This window comes from Globicephala melas, chromosome 3, assembly GCF_963455315.2.
Source record: "Globicephala melas chromosome 3, mGloMel1.2, whole genome shotgun sequence".
NCBI lineage: Eukaryota > Metazoa > Chordata > Mammalia > Artiodactyla > Delphinidae > Globicephala > Globicephala melas.
Window position 1 is genome coordinate 66,573,218 of NC_083316.1, and position 26,016 is coordinate 66,599,233.

Genomic DNA, 26,016 nt, shown 5'->3' on the forward strand with positions numbered 1-26,016 from the left:
AGGCATAATCAACTATAATTTCATTGCTTTCAGGATAATGATGCTGATGATATCAAATTTGAAAATGGAACATTTTTATTTAATAGTAAAGATTTTAAATAATACAAAACAAGCATATATCAAGCTTAGCTTCAAAATGTCTTTCTCTGATGGTATACTTTTTTTTTTTTAAGTAAAGCAATATGTATGAACAAGATTTGAAAAGGGCAATGTGTCCCCAAAATATAAGTACTGAAAGCATTTGGTTGATTATGATATGTAAGTATGAGTTAGCAAAGTAAAAAATGAGAATGTTGTCTTCTCAAAATAACCTCAATGACATTACTATGAAACTAATGTCAATATAACTGTTAATGTGTCTCAACTGCTTTAGCCTTCAAGAAATTTCCATTAAAATAAAACATGCAAACCTCTTCGAGAACTTTGAGTATTAGAATAAGAAAAGATAAAGACAACAATGATGGCAAAAAACAAGTACAAAAGTATCTTCAGTTTCTCAATCTTTATACTGTAGTCTCTGCTATGGGTTGTGTAAGTACACACTGGTCATGGAGGGTTTTTCACCAAATACTTCTCATTTCATTATATGGAGATGTTCTAACTGATATTTTCTCTCCATTCCAAATCACCCTACAATAGTTTGCTGCAGCATAACTGCCACCTAATAAATTTTTCAACATTTTTCTCATATTTAAATAGAAATCTCCTTTTGACACAACATAATCATTCATTAAATGCTACCATGTAAGAAAAATACTTTCTCCATATATGGGCAAACATTAAAAATTGTTCTATTCACTTTAAAATGCCTTTATGATGTCTATAAAATCTTAAGCTCAGTAGAAAGGTACTGTTTCAATGTTCTTGACAAATCGCTATAGAGCTCTCCTCTCCACCAATTACAAATCAGAATAATTTAAATCTGTTATACTATAATATTGTTAATAATTCAGAGACCATTTCCTGAGAAAACCAGAAAATCTTCAGATTCATGTAAGTGATAAGGATGTTCCACTCTCTGATGGGACTATAAGAGTTAACATTTGAAATGGCAGAAGATGTGCTGAAGAAACCAGCGCCTCTAGAATTTTCGTTTTTATATGATTAAAAACAGGTCATACATTTAAAAAGTCAAAAATTGGAACTATGAAAGCAATCATTAAAGAGTTCCCACCCCAGACAAACACTGTGACTCATTAAAAGACCTACAATGTTTTATTTCCCTGGATTTATAGATTTTAAATGTGTTAATGTGTTAAGGGCAATCCTGAATCCTGCATGTAGCCAGTGTCCTTTCAAGCTTCTGAAAGGTTGCTAACATGGCATGGTCCACCTTCCTCTCTATTCTGAGTTTCCTAAGTCTCATCTTCCCTCTCTGATGGTTCTTCCCCAACTAGTGCTCATAAAACGAGTCTCTGTCTTACTCATGTATAAAGAAAATCTGGAATTTGGATGAGTTAAAGAACTGGGGTGAATGGTCCCCAGCCTCTGACTGGCGAGCATATGCCCATGTTTCACTCTTGTAAAGCAAACCTATAAACAACATTTTTGTTTTTAAATTCTGGGCCTGTGGTTCCTTTTTTCTTCAACAGTGCGAAGTGAGTTGACTCATATATCTGATTTTGCTTTTCTCATTTTAATACTTAAACATCAAAATTACTGACATGAATACATTTGATGTCTCATTCTTGTTTGGAGGTACAAATAAAAGAATACTCCCCATGAAGGTAAATTTTACTTACTACTCTTTTATCTCAACTAGTTCTCTAAGGGTGATTTTGTAATTTTAACTGTGAGATTTGGTAAAGGTAACCTCCGAAAGAGACTTTATCTCTATGTTAGGTAAATGAGCACATTGCTATGAAAGAGCCATATTCTTCCACTATCGTAGGTATAGCATTCTTTTTTCAAATGGAGACTCTTCATAGTCTAAATCTTTCTAATATATATAACATAAACAGTGGACACTATAAATCATGTTTCCTCCATTTTGGAAGCCAAATTCCACACTTGATACTGCTGAACGTTCCTTTTTCATTATCTTTTATCTTGTAGATGGCCAAATTATCTCTGCCAGAATTTTAGCTGATGACTAATTTTCTGAAGCTTAAATTATGTAACAATCAAAAAATGAAAATCTGAGTACATGTTTCTCTCTAAGTCATATCAGAAGTGATGTTTTAAAAGATTCCTGTTTGCTCTAATATTTACAAGCTCTGAATATATATCTCAAAGAGCTGGAATTCCAGAGAGTAAATAGTACCCAACTTGGGTGGAATCTACTTTTAGTAGGTATTTGTAATTAAATATCAGTACTGTTTTCATCAAATAAAAAATAACAACCAAAAAGTGACTCATAGAATACCGGTTCAGGGATTATTAGCAATTACTAGGTTTTAGGCTTTTGAGTTCTCCTGTATCTAGCATTATTGGAGTGTGGAATCTGAAATCTACCGGTGAACTTCTCATATTCGTTATGTTAAAATCCATTGGTTTATCTTGCACTTTGAATGGGTCTTTTACCCATGCACGGTTTTGTAAAATCGCACATTGGTCATTTGGAAAATATAGACTCACGGAACTATGTGGACTCTCTAAAAGATTACACATTATACATATAATATCAAAAAGTCACATTCATTAATATCACCACCAATTTCATTAAAAAATCTTAAAACACTGGAAGCTCTCAAGCTCACACTGGCAGTTACATTTTTTCCAAAATTCTAATTTTCCCTTGAAATTTCAAGTTATATCTAGCAACAAATACTGTCAGTTGTTTTCCTTAATGTGGCAGGACTACTTTGTTCATTTTCAAGAAAATATCTGCCAAATATCCAGGTATGAATAGTCATGGTTTGTCAGTTGTTCTCTGAAGTAAACATAATGTTCAAATAAGGAGGGGGTAGTTCAGCCTGCGAATCACACAATCTCCCAAGTGCTTGTCCTCGAGATCATCCTCATAGTTCAGTACTCCGCAGAAGTGCTTTATGTGTGATTCCCATGTCATCACGCAGAATATTAAAGACATGGCCAACATCGGCATTTAATAAAATTAATGATCGTTACTGTTTCATCAAGGACATTCTTAAATGAGCTGGAGTTTTCTTTTTTTTTTTGGCCTCCAGCGTCTGCATAATGGGGGTGAATACAAAGACTACTAGTACAGTTTGATGCTACTGTCTTGATTTGTGCTAAGGCTCCAGCAATTTTACTCACCATTGTTCTGTGGCAACAGTACAACTGTCAACACAGTGGCAAAGAAAATCTTTGCCACTACAACTGTCAACACAGATGGCAAAGAAAATCTTATAATTATTATGGAAATAGTGTTGACCTGTGGACTTCCTGGATGGGACTATGGGGGTCCCTGCCTCCACAAGACATATGGGTACTTCAAGTTCAGTTGAGAACTACTGATGTGAAATATACAAGGGGTTATTACAAACACACACACACACACACACACACACACTCCAAAGAGATGTAAAAAACAACAGAAAACGGAGCAAAGCATATTAAAGGGCAATTCAGAGAAAAGGAAATGCCGAGAGTTAAATTTTCACTATTAATTAAATAAATGCAAATTAAATAAAAAGAGCAATTTATAGTGAACAACGTATAGCCAGAAATGATGAGATAATATCAAGTATTGCTGAAGTATTCTTCTGCTGAGGGCGGGAGTTGTTATTAAAATTAACCTATTCCTGGGTACTCTTCCCCCCACCCTGCAAATTTCTGCATAGGTGCTCAATGAGAAATGCACACACATATTTATTGTAGAATTTTTTATGTTAGCAAAGAAGAGCAGCTTAAGTGACTATCCCTAGAGGAATAGAGATTTAAAATATAAAATATATGTGTGCACATGCATGTGTCTGTGTGTGCTTTTGCACACATACACAAAAGCATCCTTTCTGAGAGTCAGAAGTGATGAACTGGATTCATACATAGCCATCTAAAAACATAAGAATGTGGAAAAAAACAGAATGAAATATACACAACACCACTTATGTAAATTGAAAAACAAACACATATACAACATAACATCATGCACTTTCCCATAATTCATGTGTCTAAATCAACCTAGGAAAGGTGAAATGAAAGATTACACATCAACTCTTCTAGGCTGAGTTTCTATAAGAGAAGAGGAATGAGACAGAAGGTGGGGAATGAGTAACAGTGCCAGGAAATAAGGAGGTTCATCCTCAAATCAGTGCTGGCAAAAGATATTCAAAGTGGGGGAAGGGATCATTGGTTCCTCTCATTTCCTCCTCTGTTCTCAAGGAAAAGGACTTAAGTATGGCCATCTGATGTAAGAGTACCATTACATACAAAAGTATTTTCTGAGACTCATTCCCCAGTATAAAATATAGTGCCATAAGCATTTCAAGCATACTTATTGTAAAACATACTTAAAAGTATTTATAGTTGTACTTTAGGCAAAAGCTAGTATTAAATAAGCAATTAGCTTTAAAAGTAGCTTTATGAATAGCTAATTGTTTTTCTCTACCTCAACCTGGAAGTTGTGATCCATCTAAGTAATGCATTCCAGTGTGGGTCTGACTGGTAGCTGGTATCACTACATAAAAACAATAGGAACATAAAATGTAAAGAAATACAGCTTGCCAAAAGGAACTACTTTCTTATTTTATTAAACTGAAAAAAAACTTTCAGTTTTTTAAATGTTGTAATAGTTGGGAAGTGGAAGAGGAAGAATTCCTTTTTGAAGAAAAGGAAACGTTTGCCAATTGAAGATTGGTAAAAGATAAACTGAAGCATATTAAAAATTTTAAGAGTTTATTTGATCAAAAAGTGATTGGAATGGGGTAGCACCAAACAAGAAGTGGTTAAGAGTGTTCCACAAACAGGAGCTTGGGGGAGACTTACAGAGAAGAGGGGGGAGCAAAGCAAAGAAATTATCTGATTAGCTATAGCTTAAGGAGTTGCATCATTTGGGAAAGCCTAGTTGGCTGTTTGTGATTGGTTGTCCTTAGGTTTCCAGTTCTTAACCTTGAGGAATTTACAGGCTTAGGTCTGTGCTTGCCTACGTAGGCTGCTAAGGCATTAAAGTCAACTCAGTCTAAAACATATAAACAGCGCATACAACTCAATATCAAAAACACCAAACAACCCAATCAAAAAATGGGCAGAAAACCTGAATACATAGAAGATATGCAAATGGCTAACAGGCACATGGAAAGATGCTCAACATCACTAATTATTAGAGAAATGCAAATCAAAACAACGAGATATCATCTCATACCTGTCAGAATGGCTATCATCAAAATGTCTATAGATAACAAATGCTGCCAAGGATTTGGATAAAAGAGAACCCTGTTGATGGGAATGTAAATTGGTGCAGCCACCATGGAAAACAGTATGGAGGTTCCTCAAAAAACTAAAAATAGAGCCAGCAATTCTACTCTTGGGTGCATTATCTGGAAAAAATGAAAACACTAGTTTGAAAAGATCCATGCGCCCCAATGTTTATAGCAGCACTTTTTATAATAGCCAAGATATGAAAGTAACCCAGTGTCCATCAACAAATAAAGAAGATGTGATATATACATATATGAATATTACTCAGCCATAAAAAGAATGAAATTCCGCCATTTGCAGTAACATGGACAGACGTAAAGAATGTTATGCTTGATGAACTAAGTCAGACAGAGAAAGACAAATACTGTATGTTTTAACTTATATGTGGAATCTAAAAAATAAAACAAATAAACATATATAGCAAAAGAGAAACAGACTCACAGATATAGAAAACAAACTAGTGGTTACCGGTGGGGAGAGAGAAGGAAGGGGGGACATGTTAGAGTTATGGGAATAAGAGATACAAACTATTATGTGTAAAATAGATAAGCTACAAGGATCTACTGTATAACACAGGGAATTATAGCCATTATTTTGTAATAACTTTTAATGGAGTATAAAAGTTATACTCAGGTATACTGAATCACTATTCTGTATACCTGAAACTAATGTAATATTGTAAACCAACTATACTTCAATAAAAAAGGCAAATCAGACTAATGGTCTCCTTGTTTAATTAATTTAATAAGATCAATCAATAAGAGAAATAAATGCCTGATTCATAACTTATTATTAGAAAAATCATATTAAAATCAAACACTTAGTGGTTGTTTACTTCATGATTATTGGGGCACACAATCAGTAGTCTGTGAGTTGCTATGGAAAAAATGCAGATTTGAAGATTAGACAGCATATTACATTAAAGTACTATGTAAATAAATAGTACTTAAATAATGATACCCTATAACAATCATTATGCATACCAGTGTTTTAATAATTTGCACAAAATTTATGTAAATTGACCACTAAGTGCTGGTGAAGAGAGATTTTTTTTTTTTTTTTTTTTTGCGGTACGCGGGCCTCTCTCCCATTGCGGAGCACAGGCTCCGGACAGGCAGGCTCAGCGACCATGGCTCACGGGCCCAGCCGCTCTATGGCATGTGGGATCTTCCTGGACCGGGGCACGAACCCGTGTCCCCTGCATCGGCAGGCGGACTCTCAACCACTGCGCCACCAGGGAAGCCCCGAAGAGAGATTTTTAAATTACTAATTTTTCTTTTCCTAATGATGAGGGTTATGGATTATCATATAAATATTAAAACTATCAAGATTAAGTAATGAAAGAACCTATGAGACAGAATGATGTTGATATATGTCCATCATTAGAATTGTTAAAACATAACTTGAGGAATTTGCTGTAACTGTGTATTAGCTATGAACACAATCATGCTTAAACTAAATGAAAAGCACATTTCTTAAGGAAACAATGGCCGAACTACAACCATCTTTTATGAGTATTTCACTCGAGTATCAGAACTGTCCTTATGCTGAATTAGAAACATTATTTTTTGTGTGGTTATTATAAAGGATATGTGTAATTAGAGAGAATTAGAGCACCCTTGAAATGGTAAATCATCATTATTCATGACACTTTCATCTTAATAGAGATTTTATTTTATGTACTAACATTCTACCTCTGGTGGAGTGGAGATGCAAAAAGACATGCATTCAATTAGCTCCAGGTCTGGAAGTATGAAAAAAAAATGTATATATATACACACACACATATGTATACATGTATATGTATATTTGAAAATTCCAGATAACCATTTTATACTGATGGAATTTAAACTTTTAAATTTGTAAATGAGATTTTTTTTTTTCTCCACAATATTTTTCATAATCCACCTCATTTAAGTATGCTTTCACAGGTCACAGTAAGGACAATCCCTCCAGGAGGGCTGTGTGTCAGTTGGGAGCTGGCAATACAAATAAGCTTCAGGCAAAAAGAACAGGCAACCACATCTCTTTTGAGTGATATGAGAAATAACTTGAGCCTCTGAGGCAGTTCTACATATTTGGATTGTTCAGATGTCACTTAAGGGGTTAAAAAGAAACAGGAACACTATTACCAAAAGTTTCTAGTTAAAAATTACAGGGAATTAGACTCCCCTGTAATTCACATGATCTTATTAACATAAAGTATTTTTATCGATTGCATCTTTAACATCTTCTGTGGAGACCTGGGTGGTGGGAAGCATCATGAACGCGTCTAAGGAAGAAGACCTCTGGGGTGTCAGGATGAAAGGAGTAACTCAGACCAACAGTGCATAGGTTCATGGTTTTGATATGACTGGCCTAGTTATAACAGAATTTCCCTTAAACAACCTCCGTATCACCAATGACCTGATTCACTAACACTTCATCCCCACTGTTAAACACATGCACTGCTCTGCACATCCTGGCACTTTGGCTGGTCTCTGCCAGGCCTATTCTCCTTGTTGCCAGCTGAAACGCACACTAACCGTGAGTCAGTTGTGTTGGATCCTCAATCTGTTTTTTTTCAAGTTGTGCTTGTTATTTTAATTATGTAATTTGATTAAACATAATTGCTAAATGTGACTGGGAAAGGAGAGGGTTTTTTTTGCCTATGAAATAGCTTTGAAAAACCTCGAAAAGGCAAATTACTGAAAACAATTGATATTATTGGGGAAGTAATTAATACCTAGGGTTCTATGCTTGAATAACTTTGCCAGTATGTTTAAGCAACAAATAAAATAAAAACTGAAATCAATAACGCTTCATGGGTGTGATTCATCTAAGAAACATGAAAAAGAATTTAAATGCTTTTTTCTTTTAATCAGTTTTTATTAACTAATCAATACTTAGTTCTGAAGCTCCAGATAAGAGGGCTCCTAAATTGCCCTCCACTGTTCTGAATGCTGGTCAGCCTTTGACATGTGTTCAATTAACCCAACTGTCTTCTTTGAAAAAAAGATGGGACAAGAACACAAGCAAGTAAGCATAAAAACTATAATCTCTTTATGACTCTTTGCACCTGGGAAAATTTCCAGTCAAAGTGAAACACCTCATTCACTACATAGTATGCAACAGAAGGAATTCACACACCATCATGGGTGTAACCTGTTAGTTGTTCCACGAGTCCTGGCATAACAGCTTCCTCTGAATTTCCCCCTATTTCTGAAGAGCCTTCAGTATATTGTACTCTTCTCCCCCTTCTTGTTACTTGCTGTGGCTAGAGTTTCTTCATATCCTCCAGTATTTATATTCAGGAATGAACTGAACTGTGGCTATTTTGCTTAAAGACTTCAATCTGTATATTAAGTTTCATGTAATAGTATATATTAAGGTAGTGGTAGTCCAGAACCCTCATAAATAAAGTTTCATGGTCTGAGGTATGGATTTTAATTCTTGTGCTCTGAAATTTAGATTTTTCTTGTCTTTTTCCTGGTTACTTTATATGGCTAGGGCAAGAATTAAAGGAGTCATTGTCTGTAAAAAACCTGGTAATTTGAATAGATTCAGTAAAAAGATGGAAGGAAGGAAGGAGGGAAAGATGGAAGGAAGGAAGGAGAAAAACAGAAACCTCAAAGAAAAGATAGAAGATGGGGAAGAAACAAGAGGAATTAAAAGAGAAAATGATGACATTACATGAGTAGGAACATTAACCTCAATAAAGATACATTAGAAATAATAAAAATAAGGTCACTTTGCTAATCTATATATTTTTAAAGAAGCTTGAGGTGATACCAAAAAGGAAAAAAAAAATTCTTGATGCACAAGCACAGGAGCAGTGGGTGCGCCATAAAGGGGAGAGGAAAGAGGGAGGCTGTGGGCCAGAGACTGGACTTGCTTAAGTTCCTACAGGTGGCCAATGTCAACAGCAATAGCTCTTAGGCAGATGTGAAGAGGACAATCACCTGCTCTACCAAGAAAAGAGAGAGGGGGGAGGAGTGAGAGAGGGGGGATAAATTAGCATGTTGAAAAATTTTAAAAAGTTTATCAATTAAAAAAAACTTTCAAGGCAGATGTTAGGAGAGGTACATTACTTTTTTTTTAAACTTCATTATTTTATTTTTGGCTGTGTTGGGTCTTCGTTGTTGTGCACGGGCTTTCTCTAGCTGTGGTGAGTGGGGGCTACTCTTTGTTGTGGTGCGTGGGCTTCTCATTGCGGTGGCTTCTCCTGTTGTGGAGCACGGGCTCTAGGCGTGTGAGCTCAGTAGTTGTGGCTCACGGACTCTAGAGCGCAGGCTCAGTAGTTGTGGCGCACGGGCTTAGTTGCTCCGCGGCATGTGGGATCTTCCTGGACCAGGGCCCGAACCTGTGTCCCCTGCATTGGCAGGAGGATTCTCCACCACTGCGCCACCAGGGAAGCCCCAGGTGCATTACTTCTAATAGCTGGCTCAGGAACGATGGGGAGGAATTTCACTTTAAGGTCCACATGAATGCTCTCCTCCACTTCAACCACCTCGCTGAGTGGCCTTCAAAGTGAATGTGACTGAGGACAGTACTGAGGGAATAGGAAAAGTAAAATAACAACTGGATCTTCAATTACTTTTAAGTATAGTCTTAGCCAAACCTGAGAATTCCCTGATGTTCATATCCCTAACCAGGACGATGAAGGGTTGGCAGGTAGAGAAGAACGCATTATCCCCTGTGTTCTCTAATTTTTCTTATTTCAGCTTGTTTTTAGCACACAAACAACAATGCCAACAGAACAGTTTCCAAGTTTTGCTATGAGAACACTCTATACCCTTCCCTTCATGAAGATATTATTGGTAGTGTCAGTAAGTGCCCTGAAATTTAAAATGCTGACATGGGATCACTTAAACATCAAGACAGAAACAAAAATCACATAATAAAAACTTAAAAGGTACTTCTGGGAAGCAGAATACTATGATACTCTTCATTTTTATGTACCGTAGGAAAAAGTCTAAGCAAACATATGCTCTAGCAAACAAAGTGGCAAATGTTCTAGGATATTATTTTCTAGCATTGAGCAATATGAATGAATTAACCAAAAAGAGAAATCAGAGGGCTAAACAGAAGGAGTGGAAACCTCTGAGACACAGATGCAGCAGCCATTACCAGGCAATAACTTAGTATTCTATAGTCTTTGTGTACTTCTGGTTTATTTTAATCTACATAAGTACACTCTTCCATCTGTGTTTCAAAAATAAAATTACATAGTTTTAGAAATTAAATTTCATTGTCACATTGGAATATATCAGCAAATATTCTGAATAACCAAACAGACAACATTTCATGGCTTTTTTTGAGAACTTAACTTCATGATTCAAAAACTCTGTTAAAAAAGACAAACCAAATAGTGCTTGGTCGTTTTTCCTTATTATTAAATTGTTACCCTAGACCTAAAGGTAGCTGCTAGGAATGCTATTACCTGAGTTAACCAGATTATCTAATTTCAGGCATGCTGAAAGTAAGTTTTTAATATGACTCCAAAATTGGACGCACACTGGCAATATTCCATAGTCTCTTAAAGTGCTGCCTGATACAAAAGGTTCTTTGCAGTCTATAATGAAGTCTCCCTGGAAGAGGCAAGTAATATCTTTTAATCCTTCTACCTGCTTATACACTTCTATGGTAAGGATTAATTTGTAATTTGCATTGTATTTCTATGGAAAGTATGGGTACTCCACTTAAATGTATAATTATCTTTAAATAAAATATGGAAGGTAAAATGCTCTAAGCTGTTTGAACATTTTGAATCCCTTTATGAGCAAGTAAATTCTGAAATTTGAAGTCAGAGGTTTTCACAACAAACCAACATCTGGGACTGGACTTGTTGAGTTTGGGACTTCTTATTAGGTGTTGGGAGAATGATGGTGCTATGGGAACACTGGAAAGATGAGAAACAAAGAGAAGCAAAAGCGTGCAGTCGGAAGTCCTGTACTGCATGTCTTTAAGATGTGCATACAGACCCCTCCTTTCTAGGTGATGATCAGTGGTAAGAACCACTAAGACCCAAAATTGCTTGCCTTCACCAAGAGGTATTAGAAGGAACAACAGAAATTCTGTTTCTTTAGGGTGGGAGAAGATCACTGTACTTAAAATGTTTGTCTTCTGAAAACCCATGCTGGAAAACTGGTTGTGCCACTGTGCTTCCTAACATGGCCTTGGGCAAGGTTCTTAGCCTTCCTGAACCAGAATTTCTTCATCTGTACAATGGTAATGAGATGCTATCTAACTCACAGGGTCTTCTGAGTATTAGAGGTGATGTTGACCCTTAGGTGCCTAGCATCTTTAGGGATTCTTTGATTGTTTGCTATCAGTACCATTCTTTCCAGGAAAGAGGAAAGTTGAATTTCTCCTTTACAAATGTAGGAAAACAACAAAAATAAGAAAATGATTCTTTAATTCACACTGATCAGGCATATTAGACTCCATTTCTTTAACTTTTACTTTTCAAAGTGCTTTTATACATATTACATTATTTCTTTGCTCTTTATATTAACCCTAAGAAATAAATTGTATAATTCTGGTCTCCCATATGGGCCAAGATGGGAAGATGATGGGGGAATTTTGGTCATCTATGCTCCCTTAGAAGTAAGGAGACGAATACACAAAGGGCAAAGGTAAGCACAGAAAAAACTCTACTCCCCACACAGCACTCTTGTCCAACATGGACTCTTTGATAAGGTAGAAAGATAATATTTTTACATGTTTTCAAAGAAACACAGTTTCACCACTACCAAAAAAATCTGCATAGCAAAACATTAAAATATTTCAAATTTAGGAGGAAGAAAATAGAATACACCTCATTATTTTAAAATAATAATTTTGCTGAACAAATGTTGGCAATTAGACAATCTTTAAAAGATGTAATGACTGTATTGTTCGTAAACTTTTGTTCCACTTCCCCTAACTAAATACTATAAAACAATTTGATCTGACATTTTCGAAACCTTGAATTAATTATTTTTAAACGGAAAAATATCATTTTTAATTTTTGTAATTTCATTAGAGTGTGACTGGAATTTAGAAAACAAGTTATTTTTTAATGGTCAAGGACTACACATACTAACCACTGACCAGATTTATGCCTATAAAAATTACATCCATAACTCTAGCTTTACAGTTCATTTTACGACCCATTATTCTAAGATTCATATGATTTAAAAAGTGACATAAAATTTCTGATGACAAAATACTATAATCATGTTATTAGGACATTCAAAATAAGGCAAAGTACATTACACTTGACTTTTTTTTTTTTTTTGGTAGCTTTAACTGTAGATTTTCTCCAGTCTTAGATCACTTCTTCGTTTTCAAACCTTCAGTGGTTTGCCTACCCACCACCAAATTAAAACATGCACATCTTTCACTCTGGCATGCACTAATTCCTACCATGTCATTGCAACTTATATTTTCAGCTGCACTTCTGATTATTTAATGGATTTAATTTGTCCCACATTTCTATAATTTACAAACATGATGATAGAGACAGTGGGAAATGGAGACAGAAAAGATCTTTGGACATGTAATCTAAAGAGGAAAAACACACAATTAACTGTAATTCGAAGCAGAATATTACAAATGATAACGGGACAAATGGGTTGTTGTGGACATAAAGAGAAAATATCAATTAATAGTGACTGGAAACAGAAAACTAGGTCTAGAAAGGTCAAGCTGCCTCCCCAAAGTCACATGCCAGGATTGAATGGTCATCTCAGACCCAGAGGAGAGCAAGAGAGGTAGCCCAGGAGGTGGAGCCCTCACTAAGCTAATGAGGGTCTGGCGAGGCTGGACAAAAAGGTAATTCTTCTGTTGTTATGTCTGTCTATCTGGAAGGCCCCTTTCATCTATTGGAGCAGTCTGAAAGCTTATCTGCTCTTTAAGTCTCCTTTTAAATAGCTTCCTTTGCACTTACATGTAACACTTAAAAAATATTATTATGACACTAATACATTTGGCCTTGGATCTAATATTGAATATGCTATTTTCAGAATCATATTAGGTAAGATTCAGTTCAGATGTGAGTGACAAAAGCCCAAATTAACAGTGGCTTAAATAAGAAAGAATTTGGCTTCTCCCTTGTGTAAACATGTGACTAGGCAGAAGGAGCTGATATAGCAGGGCCCCGGGTGCCTTCTATCTTGTTGCCACTGTATGTAACCCTGATCTCATGGTCCAAGATGGTGGCATCTGAGTTTCTGGCAGCAGGATGAAGAAAGGGATAAGAGGGGAGAAGAGGGCATGTGGGTGTAACCTCTCAAGGAAGATTCACAGAAACCACACTGTGATGCTTTTGCTTATATGCCTTGGGCCCTTTGTGAATCACAAGGCTACACCTAGTGGAAAGGGAGGTTGGGAAATATAGCCTAAAAGACTATATTTTTATATAGAATATACAGAATAGTACACTGAATAAGATATATAATCTTATACAGAATAAGACTATATTCTGAGGTAAAACATGCTTATTAGCTAGTAATCCTCTTGCTATGGAAATAGGCGAAAAGGATGTTGGGAGACAGTTAAAAGTCTTGGCTACAACTCTCAATATATATTTGTTAAATGAGTGAGAATGTACATTTCTTAATCACTTGCTGTACGGTAATATGTGACAACATCCATTATAAAATATTCACAACAATCTTAAAAAGCCACTCTATTTTTGTTACCACTTTATATATAAAGAAGTTGTATCTTAGAGTGGTTAAGTAATTTTATCCAAAGTGACAGTGGCCAGTTGAATCCAGAACCACTGATCTTGAACACCAGATTGCTTTACCATAGAATATAACTGCTTATGCAAATGTGTTTTACTTGTGTTAGATTTACAGGTAATGTGGCTTATCTTCACACTATTTATTAATTCACTTAATAAATACTGAGCAAATAAAAATTGTTCTAGGTCTTGGGGATACCAATTATGATAGCATATTTTTTCTTATTTATTAAACGTTTAGTCACTGGGATTGGTGAGAATACAAAGTGAGCCAACAGACAGTCCCCCTACCCTCATGCAGCTTACTTAATAATCTCCTGTATAGTCTTTAATTATAAGCAATGAGCAAAAAAGAATAAGAAGTTATAAGAACATATATTATGAGAACTGTATCTAGTCTAGGGTGAAGAGCTGAGTCAGGGAAGGCTTCCTTGATAAACTTGCCTCTAGAAGAGAAATTGGCACATGGGAAATGCTCAGTGAAAATACTGAATGAATGAATGATTGAATTTATTAATTAAAAGGGAGTTGGAGGTCACTTTGGAAGATGTTTTTGCCAAGCCTGGGAAGTAGAAGGGAATACCCTTCAAGAAGTCCCATGTGGCTGGAACTCAATAAATTCTCCCCACCTCCCAGAGCATATCGTTGAGTTCAATTATTCGTTGAATTAAATCAAACAGCTTTTTTTTTTCCCTCTCAAATGTCCACACAATGAAGTAAAAATTTTTTTGCATAAGATCATCTGAAATGTTTTCTTTACTTAAATAAGCTCCACATAGGCTCAGAAAACGTGTCTATTGCCCAAATAGTTCTCTGCAAATAGGAGCTGCTAAATAAATACTGATTCATCTACAGCAGATTGGAAACTAAGGAAAACATTCTAAAAAATTTGTAGTGTACTCTTCTTTCAACATTTACATACATCTTTCCAAATCTGGGTTAATGCTCCTAAGAAAAGAAAAGCTAAGATCCATTGGCAATATCAAAATGTCCTATTTGTTGTTTTGTTTTACAAGATAATCACTTGAAAGAACTTCTTGAAAGCTACCATTATGTAAAAATACTGGCTCAGGTTGGGCTCCTGCTAGGAAAACTAAGAAAAATTTACATCTGCTTTTGAAACTCAGCACTCACTCTAATAGCAGTGCTAATGATAGTAACTAAGGAGACCTGAGTTTAACATAGCTTTCTTTTTAATCTGAAAAATGAAAATATAGCCTATTATTATAAACTCAGAGAAGAATACTTCAAACTTAAAGTAGCATTAAACACATAATACAAGCAAAAATCTGACAGCCCATTTGTGGGCAAAAAAAAAAGGAGATCTTTGTTATTTTTTCAAGAACCAAAATAACAACAAAATAAAACAATCTACGCTAAGTACACCAATGTTAAGTTGAAACAGCTACTATTCTAATGAAATATATCAATTTTGGGGAAAACAGCAGCAGCCACAGCAATAACAACATTAAAAACAAATACATGGAGAAAATGTAACCAACATATAGCACAGGAATGAAATGTCCTGAAAAAGGTGTTAACGTGTAGAATGAATACACTTATTCCCAAGCTCAAAGTTCAGCTCTTTTCTTCCAAAGGGTCCTGTGCAATGGTGCTCCCAGGTAAGCTATGGTCTTATACACTGTTTTGATGAAAATGGAAATAGAAGAGAGAGAGACTTTCACCTCTGTGGGAGGATACTCTGTTTTAAAGTTCTCATCTGTCCCCTCAAAAATCTATTTCAACTCTATGTGGACAGGCGTGGCCTTGTGGCTCAAAGTGGCCAGTGGTAATAAGGAAGCGTGTCACTTGGCAGTGGTGTCCACTTGATCCACTTCTACTCTCTATACAGAGCAAACTCACTTTTCCAACTTTATACTGGGTATCATTTTCTCTAGGTAAATCACCAAGGTCCAAAATATATGCATCATTTTCCAAGCAGACCAACTCCTTTTCCTGATTTCTACATTTCTGTTAATGGTACCAAAATCATGCTCAGGCTCAAAACCCTGGAATTTAATTTTTCTTACTCTTTTCCTCCCTCCCCTCCCATAACACACAGTTGAATCAGTTGTCAGTGATGCACCCTCAAACCCTCTTACAGTTTGATCTTTTATTTTTATTTCAACAGCTGCCAGTCTCATTCAGGTCCTCCTCTGGGCAGTTAGCCATAAAAGCCTCTCAACTGCTGTGCCTGCTCCTAGACTCGCCTCTGCATTAAACACAGCATTTATTCAATAAAATTGTACTAAAAGCCTCGTTAGCACTAGGCTTTGTGTTGTATACACATAATACGCACCACACCACTGACATGCCACCTTCCTAAACTCTAGTTCTGACAGTATTAATAACCTGCTGAAAACTCTTCAATAACCATCAAGTGCCACCTTCATCCAGTATTGATGTATTTCACCTTCTGATGTCTCCTTACCTTTGCAGACCCTTATCCTCTTATTCCGCGCCCTCCCACCCACCCCCGCCCACCCCCACATGTACCCAAATTTTCAGTATAGTAAACCAGTCCCTGTGGTACCTTGAGTTCCCTCCATCTCCTCTGTGACTCTTCCTTCCATTTGGAATAAGCTCTTCAATGTCATCCTCAAAAATGGTGAACATACTAAATTCACCTTTAATAATTAAAATGTAAATGGCTTTTTGATGTTTTCATTATACTCTGGTTGCGTAGAGAATAAGTATTTCTTCCTTAAAGACTCCTAAGACCCAGCTGAGGTTTTAAAAATAAAACATTTAAAGCCTGGTCTTCCAGAGATGTGGCTATTTTACGACCCTTTTACTATTTAATTGTGACTTAATTATTGAAGGCCTCACGTCATAGGCAAAAATCCTTTGAAAACGATTAAGCATTACTATTTCCAGTTCATGGAGGAATGGGGATTCCACTTAAGGCAGACAACTCATACAGGCAGGTTAATAATAAAACATCACCAAAGCAGCTTAAGTCGTTAGGTCTTAGAATTGTGATGTCTTGATGCCATCCATTACTTTAAAATATCCCACACTGATGTCTCATTTGGAAGAACAATATACTATTCTCCAACATCTTTATTCAATTAAGTTGCTTCTAATAGTGAAAGGGGCACATTCAAGGAGAAGTATATCTCTCTTGCTAGACTGTGAGCTCCATCAGGGTAGTGATTACTACATTTTTTCCTAAGGATCTCCACTATCACAATCCACCTGAGGTGTCTGCTTATTATGTAGTCCCCTGGGTTCCAACTCTGACCTATGAATTCAGGAACTCTAAGGATGGGGGCCATATTTAAAAAACCCTCCAGGTAATTTTTATGTAGTTGACACTTGAGAACTACTGCCCCGGCCTAGAGGTGCACTGCTTGCTTATGGGCAGATATAAATTTTATAAAATACAATAGCTACTTTATAAAGCTTTAAGAAAATCCAAGACTCCCCCCATACCCACTACCAGTGCCCACCCCGTACCTCCAAAAATAAATAAATAAATAAATAAAAGGGCACTTCCAAGAGCTTTCAAAGTAAGGATAGTACAGAGGTTAGGAATGGCTTAGCGCTGGCCTCTCACACAAGCTGTCTTGTGTTTAAATCCCAACCATGCAATTTACTAGATTAGTCAATTTGGACAATTTATCGTTCCGTGCCTAGATGTCCCTATCTGACTAATGGGTATAAGAACAATACCAATTACATGGAATTACGGATTCAATATACACGAAGTAGTTGAAACAGCATATAGTGCTAGCTGTTAGATTATTTTCAAGCTAATACATAATAGTATGGATAATGGGACTCAGCTGGATCCAAAGTATAAGTGACTAGAGTAACTTTTTCTGCACTTAAATCTAACCATATTCAGTTAGAAACCCCCAAATTGAAATGGTTTCAAATTAATTACTGCCTCAAAAAACTAAAGCTTTCAGAATCAGGCCAAGTGGCTTGGTACTTGGTCACATTTTCAACACAAGGAGGTTTTCAGTGAGGCCTTGGGGCAGAATAAATTTGTTCAGTGTCTACAGTGGAAATAAGGGTTTCCTTCAGCTCAGTCCAAATAGTAATCCCACTAGTTCCCAGACGATAAACATAAAGAGACAATCAAACCTTTAGCTCAGACTCTCACTTTTCCCCTTGCTTCTCGGCCTTTCTACCCCCACTAAGGACTCAGGACAGGCTGCCAGCAGACCTCCTCTGCCCTTGCAGGAGGTGCTGCTGCAGCCCTTTCAGAACGAACTGTTGCATTGGAGGCAGTAGCTGATGCGGACTCATAAGCAAAATCTCCCATGGGCAGGTCTCATAAGCACAGTTAACACCTTGGATTGAAGCTGGATCCACAGGCACGGCAGACTGACGTTCACGAGAGCGTTTGGTAACATCGGAGAAAAGTTACTAGAAACTCTGAAAGATGATAGGAACTTAGGGTTCTGTCTCCTTTAGTCCTAAGTGCCATAAATTGGGATATATAGCCCAGAGGCTGCCCAGATGGTTGCGAGATTTGAAGAGGGAACCAGAGTAAGTTTGCCATGAAGGTTATCAAGGTAGATTGGAAAACCCAGAGATATTAAACTTTGAATGTTTTGTTTTTTCCATGACAGAGAGTTATTTTCAATCAATTCAGATGATCTCCATTTCAATCTACCAGTATCATAAACTAAAAAAAAAAAAAAATCACTCTGGTAATATTCATGAGACATTGGGAACTAAACGAACCACAAGACATTTAAAATCTCAACCTTTGGGCTTCCCTGGTAGCGCAGTGGTTGAGGGTCCGCCTGCCGATGCAGGGGACACGGGTTCGTGCCCCGGTCTGGGAAGATCCCACATGCCGCAGAGCGGCTGGGCCCATGAGCCGTGGCCACTGAGCCTGTGCGTCCGGAGCCTGTGCTCCGCAACGGGAGAGGCCACAACAGTGAGAGGCCCGCGTACCGCAAAAAAAAAAAATCTCAACCTTTGTAAATACAGAAGATAAGTTGGAAATGTTTTCCTCATGGCCAAAATGTATAGCAAGTACATATAATGAAAAAGTCTTTTATATATGAGTGTTTTACTGAATTATCTACTAACAGTTTAATAGATGCTAAAAATTGTATTAAAACAACTCCCTGTAACTCTTCATATTCTATATTTTATGAATAATACTAATACATTTTGTTGGGTTTTTTTTGACATTTCTGTAAGGGCAAAAATGACATAGCATAAGCTTGGGAAATACTAGTACTTTAAATGTTTCTCTATGGTAAATTAATCTTAGAGACTAAGAGAGACATTAAAATAATATGATTATTTTAACAACGGTAATGTCTAAAGTTTTAAACTCTGGTGGTGTGATTATAATAACAAACTTATAAAAATTTTGCAAGAAGTTAAAATAGACGTTTTTTCTTTAACATTTCTGGAACAGAACATAACCAGGATAGGAGAAGATGAAAATTTTGGTGTTTGGCACTCCGGGTTTAATTAGCAGACTTCCTGGCAAAACCCTTACAAATATTACCCATGCTCATCTAACGTTGCATATAAAAGTGGTATGCAGTGGTTACGGAGGAAAGTATGGGCCACTGGAATTACAGAAAGCTTCATTCCTCTGCTGCCCAGATGCGTGAGGAATTCCTTATATTGTGGAGAGATGTAGCACATATGGCACCAATGGGATCATGCTTAGAGGGCACAATTCACATGTAAGTATATAACAGCTGAACACAGAGATGAGCTAAGTTGTTTGGACATTCTCAGTACCACTCAGTGCAGTATGATTACCATGTGAAAACAACCAATATCTCTCTCCGATCTGTTTTGTTCAGCAGTCTCTTTTCTTCTATCAATTATCTGCATCTATCCAACACAGTTGTTTTTTTTTTTAATTCAAGGTGCTATGGAAATAGACTTAAATCAGGTGTAATACTAAGTCTCAAGTGATATAGGAGAAAGGTAAACAAAGACCCTTTTATGTTAAGTATATTAGCTGCTATGATTGAAATACATAGTTGGCAGAGTGGGAAAAAAGGACAGTGTAGTAGTCACTTATGGCTTTGGAGATAAAAAGCAGGAATTTCAGGAATCACTTTATCGAAAAGGCAACAAAGGAGCTGAATCTAAAGGTTGGTAGATGGTCAATAGAAAAACCATGAAGTGTATGTGCCTAACCACAACAGCAGCAAACAGCCAGGTGAAATTGAGCAACAGCAAGAAATCCAGGTCAATGAGGTCTTGGGTGCTGAAAGAGAGGAAGCAGCTTAGAGGAAAAAGAGATTCCCAATGCAGCTTCTTTTATATTAGAGGCAATTGTTATCTGGTTAGTCATCTATTCCATAGCTCAGAGAATCTGGAGTTAAGATCCAAAACACATCCATTAAAGCAAATAAGCAAGCAATATGCACTAGTATTAGTATAAATGTGGTAAATGACCAAATAATTAGAGACTAACTATATTTATTGTCAATATTATATATTGATAATATATTTATTATCAATATATTTATTTATCAATAAATATATTATATCAATATATTTCAGTAAAGATGCATCATGCCATTTTTACTTAATGCTAAGTGCCTTTTTGTTTTTAAACATTAAAAAGTAACATTTTTTAAAAGCATACACAACTGTGTAGAGGCTCACTTCTAATAAACAACTTAAAGGAAAATAGTAATTTTCCATACAAGATTACTATTTGAAACAAAGATGATTCTTAATATTAATTAATATTAATTAATTAATTAAGACTAATTAATATTAATGTCTAGATATAATTAACCTTAGAGAGATGTTTAGTATGAATGGGAGTGTATCTGAGAATGTAGCTTTTTTCAGGAAAAAACAGGCTAAAACATATTCTACTTGAATGAAGAAATAGTAAAGACAGATTCGATTCTGTGCAATTCAGGTTCTGTAACTAGAAAACAACCTGGAAAAAAATCAACTTTTTAATTTTATGATTTTAAAAACGGTTTTTGTGTTTCAAGGAGCTCCAGGTGCCTATAAGTACCAAAAAAGTCTTCAAACATATTATATATAGGCTTTTGAAATGAAATATATGATTACTCTATTTTTTGCAGCATTTTAAATACCTTGTTCACAAAGTTTAAAAAACCCCACCACATATGAAATTTATATTCCAGAAATGTGAACTTGTAACATAACTTGTGCTCACATAAGTCTCTTTTGGGTCCATGTATTCCACACTAACTATTATTTTGTTTAAAATGCAAAAGTCAGATGGTCTTGCTTTTGGGTATTTAAACTTTTCTAACAAAGAAGAATCTAATAGCCATTTAAGAACACTAACTGTTGAAAATACTTAAAGACTTTATTATGACTAATGAAAAATGACTACTTAGGAATTGCTGCTAAAGGGAGGATGCACTTCTGACTAGGATATACAACATGGTTCTGCCTCCCTCTAGTTTACAGACTTTTTGCGGGTCACATAATTCCTACTATTCTTCCTCATTTTTCTTCGCTGTCGTTTCCTCTCCTTCCACCCATGCAGTTATCACTACTTGCAGTTCCAACAACAGTGTGATCAGATCATCAAGCAAAAGTGTTTTTTGCATTTTATTTATTTATTTTTAATGTATCTCAGGCAGTACAAAACCAGGCTTTATGAGCTGATGAACCTTGTTTTTACAGTACAGTCTGAGGATGACCTGCAATAAATAGGTCTGTGGGACAATCCAGAAGTTTTTATTTTTATCCAGTGACTTATGTGATTCCTAGGTACATTAAAGTTTGAGAAATAACTACCCCCCCACCTCCCACTAAACTCTGTGGGATATAGAAAAGGAACATATTAAGTTCATGTTCACATTTTCTAAAAGGGTAATGAATTATTTAAAATAGAAAGATCAAGATCTATTTTTCTGTGATAAAATACCAGCACTGAAACAACTACTGGTAAATTAATTTTCAAAGGAAGATTATGGCTTTGCCTTAATATACCCATCAAATAGATCAGCATATAATAATATATCTATGTAATATATAGTGTAATGGGAACTTCTCTCCTTTCATATTCTATAAATATGCCAAACCAGTTTTTAGTTTAACAAAAGCTCGATTAAAAATTGACTGTTTGGATATAATAAAATATTATGGTTCAAATAGAATGGTTAGCAGATGATGTAAGACCAGGCTACACATCTTATACTATTATGTTTGCTTACTTTTCTATATTCTAGACTGAAAGCATTGTGAAGGCAAATACTATCTTTTTTCTAGTGCCCAGTAGAGAACAGACCACAGGGTAGACATTCATTTAGTAAATGTTTGTTGAACGGATGAATAAATAAATGCCTGGAAATCCAATGTATATGCATCCCAGAAAGAACATATACAAACAAAACCACCTTGGAAATTTAAAAAAAAAAAAAAAAAAAACAATAAATGAAAACTACATGTAGCTATAAAAAAAGAAGAGAAAAATAACAGGAATAGAAAATATTTATCTTTTAAAATAAATAATAAATAATCATCCTGGCTGATCTGATTCAGTGAGCAAAGTTCCCAGAAGGTTTAGATAAGCTTTTAATTTTTATATATTACAAGGCATATTTCCATAATTCTGCAAAGCTGTTATTTCTGACATATCAGTCAAAAACGAAATTGATATTCCAGGGTGCTAATGACCCAGTTACTGTTGAAGGTGGTGGTTATTTATTACTTGGAAAAAAATCTGGGTGAGGAAATAAAGGTCAGAAAAACTTGAAAAAAAATAAGAAAAAAAAAACTTTTTGTTTAACTGAATTTACTGTACTAACCCCTCAAATTCAGAACTAATTAAGAATATTGTGGTACTATCCATAATTGCATGCTGAGTGTGTAAATTTAAAAATGGCCATTTCAATTTTCATTTCATCAAGACAAGGAAGAAAATGAAATTGAACACTAATTAGGGCATGTGTCTCATACACCTGAAAGATTAGAGGAATACTGTGCTCATTATAAGTGAGTTTAAGTAAAGTACTCAAATGTTTCATTTGAAGGACTGAATATAAATAAAAGAATTAAATGACAAGGGAAATTACTAATGCTCAAACAAAGAATATTTGGTACATATTTAGACTTCCCAGAGCCTCCTAGATACGGTTTTCCTTTAAGAAAGGGATACACGTTTTCTTTTTAGAAAAATAACTTAGAAAATAAGATGTTATTAGAGAATATAATAACATAATACTCTGAACACAATCATGAAGTACGTATTGAATAACAATGGTGAGTTTTTAGTTTTCCTCCCATCATATGCAAGATTTCCTCATCTAATATAAACCCTTCTATTTTACTTTTACTTGTTTTTCTCTAAGAGTTCATTATCATCTTTACACCAAAAGAAAAATAATAATAACCATAGCAATAATAGTAAAAGACTGCCCTTAAAAGACGTATTTAATTATTCTACTTAGGTTGATAAAGTTATATTTAATCTAAGCTCCTCTAAGAGTCTACCACTGTCCTGTTTCACTGAGGTTATTTCTACCTATAATCACTGGGATAAAGAAAACTTAAAATTCATTCACACTCTGAAAGACTTCTGCATAGTGTTAAGTAGGCAATAAACCGTGACAAAATAAATGAAAAATCAGGATATAAAACAATCATAAGGTGTTTCTCAGAGAAAAAAACTGCCAAAGTGTGTTATTTATGGTTTATTGAAATAGGAAATCACTGACGCTCACAAACAATTTGTCAAATAGAAACCCTGATGCAAACTTGTGACATCATCTCTCAATTGCTCTACAATTTCTGCTATGAATCATAATTTCTAAAGTTTTATCATGACCTCAATCCTATAAATACATTTCATAAGGTCAACTTAAAGAATGGTCTCTAGAATGATTTTTAGCAAATAGAACACAAGAATTTTTTGTTGTTTTGTGTTTATTTAAAACTTAACTGGAACTTCATTAGTCTATGATCAAAACTGTAAAAAGGTGCCATTTCCACTCTCTGGAATTTTCTTTGTGCATGTGGCTGTAGATTAGAAAAATCACGTGCAACTTAAGAAGGAATTTCTGCAAATGCATGCAAATTAAATTCATAAAACAAGAATATCAGGCAACCACATGGAGCCATATAGATAAAAGAAATGTATATAGGATATGTAAAACTTCATAAGAAATCTGAGCAAAGATATATCTGAAGGAGGTTTTGGCCCTGTTCTGAAAGTACTACAGAAATCATACTACTTGGCCGTAAATCAATTTCCCTTTCTATTAACTGCCTATAAAGCAGTCTCTATCTTCTGCTATAACATCACGTCATGGATTCCTATCTTAAAAATTACCTCAGACTCAAACTATGTAGACAACAGATAAAACAGATCAGCTACCTAAACAAATCAAAATTCTCTAATAACTCCCTATTCCAATGAATAAAGCCAAAACCTTTTGGTATTCATAAATCCTACAGTGTGCTGAACTCGCAAACTAAATTTGAATGCATTCCTCTAGCAACCTAAACACAGGTCATGATTTTTCTACATGGCGTTGCCCAGGTTCTCACCTAGCATCTTGGATCATGCTGTTCCCTTGATATCTGGTCTCTACTGAAAGCCATCTTCCAAGGCCTATCTTAAAAGCTATCTTCCAGTGAGGCTTTCTCATGATAATTAATTACTTCCTCCTCTGACCCCAGTGTATACTGGATTTTCCCTCTCTTCAGCACACATCAATGACTTGTTAGATGTTGTTAACATGCTCTCCACCAACAGAGGTATAATCTTTCACAGAAATCATAGTTTGATTACCTTTCCTGTCTCCAAATAGGTAGTTTCCTGTCTCACTTCAGCTAAGGGCTTGAAAAGTATTTAAGTAGATAAAATATAAGATGCAGGCATTACTACCCTCCATCACATCTTTGGGAAATCACTTAGTCTCTTGGTATGGCATTGTTTTCTCATGTTTAAAAAAAAAATAGCTGACTGATGCTAATAAATAATAGAGTATGAATTGAAACACACTCAGCTATTGAAAGAGGGTTCTAAAGACATTTGAGGTATTATCATAATCCATTGCATATTCTATATTTGCACATATGGAACTACTTAAGACAGAGAAGGAAAAGACACAATTTTTATACTCTTGAAGTATCCAAAGTTGCTACTAAATGTTAACACAGTATTAAGGAACACATGGCATATGTAAAAACCTCCCTCTTTGATATGTACCTTAAGATTGTGATATTTATAACCCAAGAATTTTAACATTTTTAACCCTCTTAACACACTTTCCAATGGAATGTGCATGTTTCCCACAGTTTCAGAGTTTATAGTCCATTTGGACTCTAGCTAAATCATCCTTTCCTCTGTGACCATGCAGAAAAGTCACACTTTGGACCCTCACTATCTTCTTTGTGAAATGACTCTGGTCATTCCTTGCCAGTAACCTTGTTCCATCCCATCTGTTACCTGAATCCATGGCCATCTGTCATTTTCTGCAGCTGTCCAGGCATTTATAAGCCCCTTCTTATTAAGACGTGCATAGTAGGGATACCATTTCTGGAGTCCAAAAAGAGCTCGGTGGGTAGATGAAGCTGTGATTTGCTGATTTGAAATGATTCCACCTTCAATTCCCAATGGGCCCGAGCATTCTGGGAACAAATGAGGAAAAAAGTTTGAATGTATTAGAAATAATCCATATCAAAATATGGCTGTTAGATTTGATGGGAGATATTTTTAAAGTGATTTCAACGTGGACCATCATGCCATTCAAGCCCCTCGGAATTTACAGATTTGTTACGCTGATCACTACATGAAGGAAATCTTTTTTTTTTTTTTTTTTCTTTTTGCGGTACGTGGGCCTCTCACTGTTGTGGCCTCTCCCGTTGCGGAGCACAGGCTCCAGGACGCGCAGGCTCAGCGGCCATGGCTCACGGGCCCAGCCGCTCCGCGGCATGTGGGATCCTCCCGGACCGGGGCACAAACCCGTGCCCCCTGCATCGGCAGGCGGACTCTCAACCACTGCGCCACCAGGGAAGCCCAGGAAATAATTCTTGCTCTC

The 26,016-nt window shown here is 35.8% G+C and overlaps 1 protein-coding gene across 2 annotated transcripts in view; it reads right to left on the reverse strand.

The window, feature by feature from the left end:
• The window catches only part of EDIL3 (EGF like repeats and discoidin domains 3), a 430,500-nt gene that overhangs the window by 130,006 nt on the left and 274,478 nt on the right, over window positions 1–26,016 (reverse strand). For both annotated transcript variants that reach the window (XM_060295985.2, XM_060295984.1), the window contains one exon: window positions 25,425–25,606. In XM_060295985.2, the coding sequence (XP_060151968.1) occupies window positions 25,425–25,606 (182 nt within the window). The remainder of the gene's footprint in view (window positions 1–25,424; window positions 25,607–26,016) is intronic.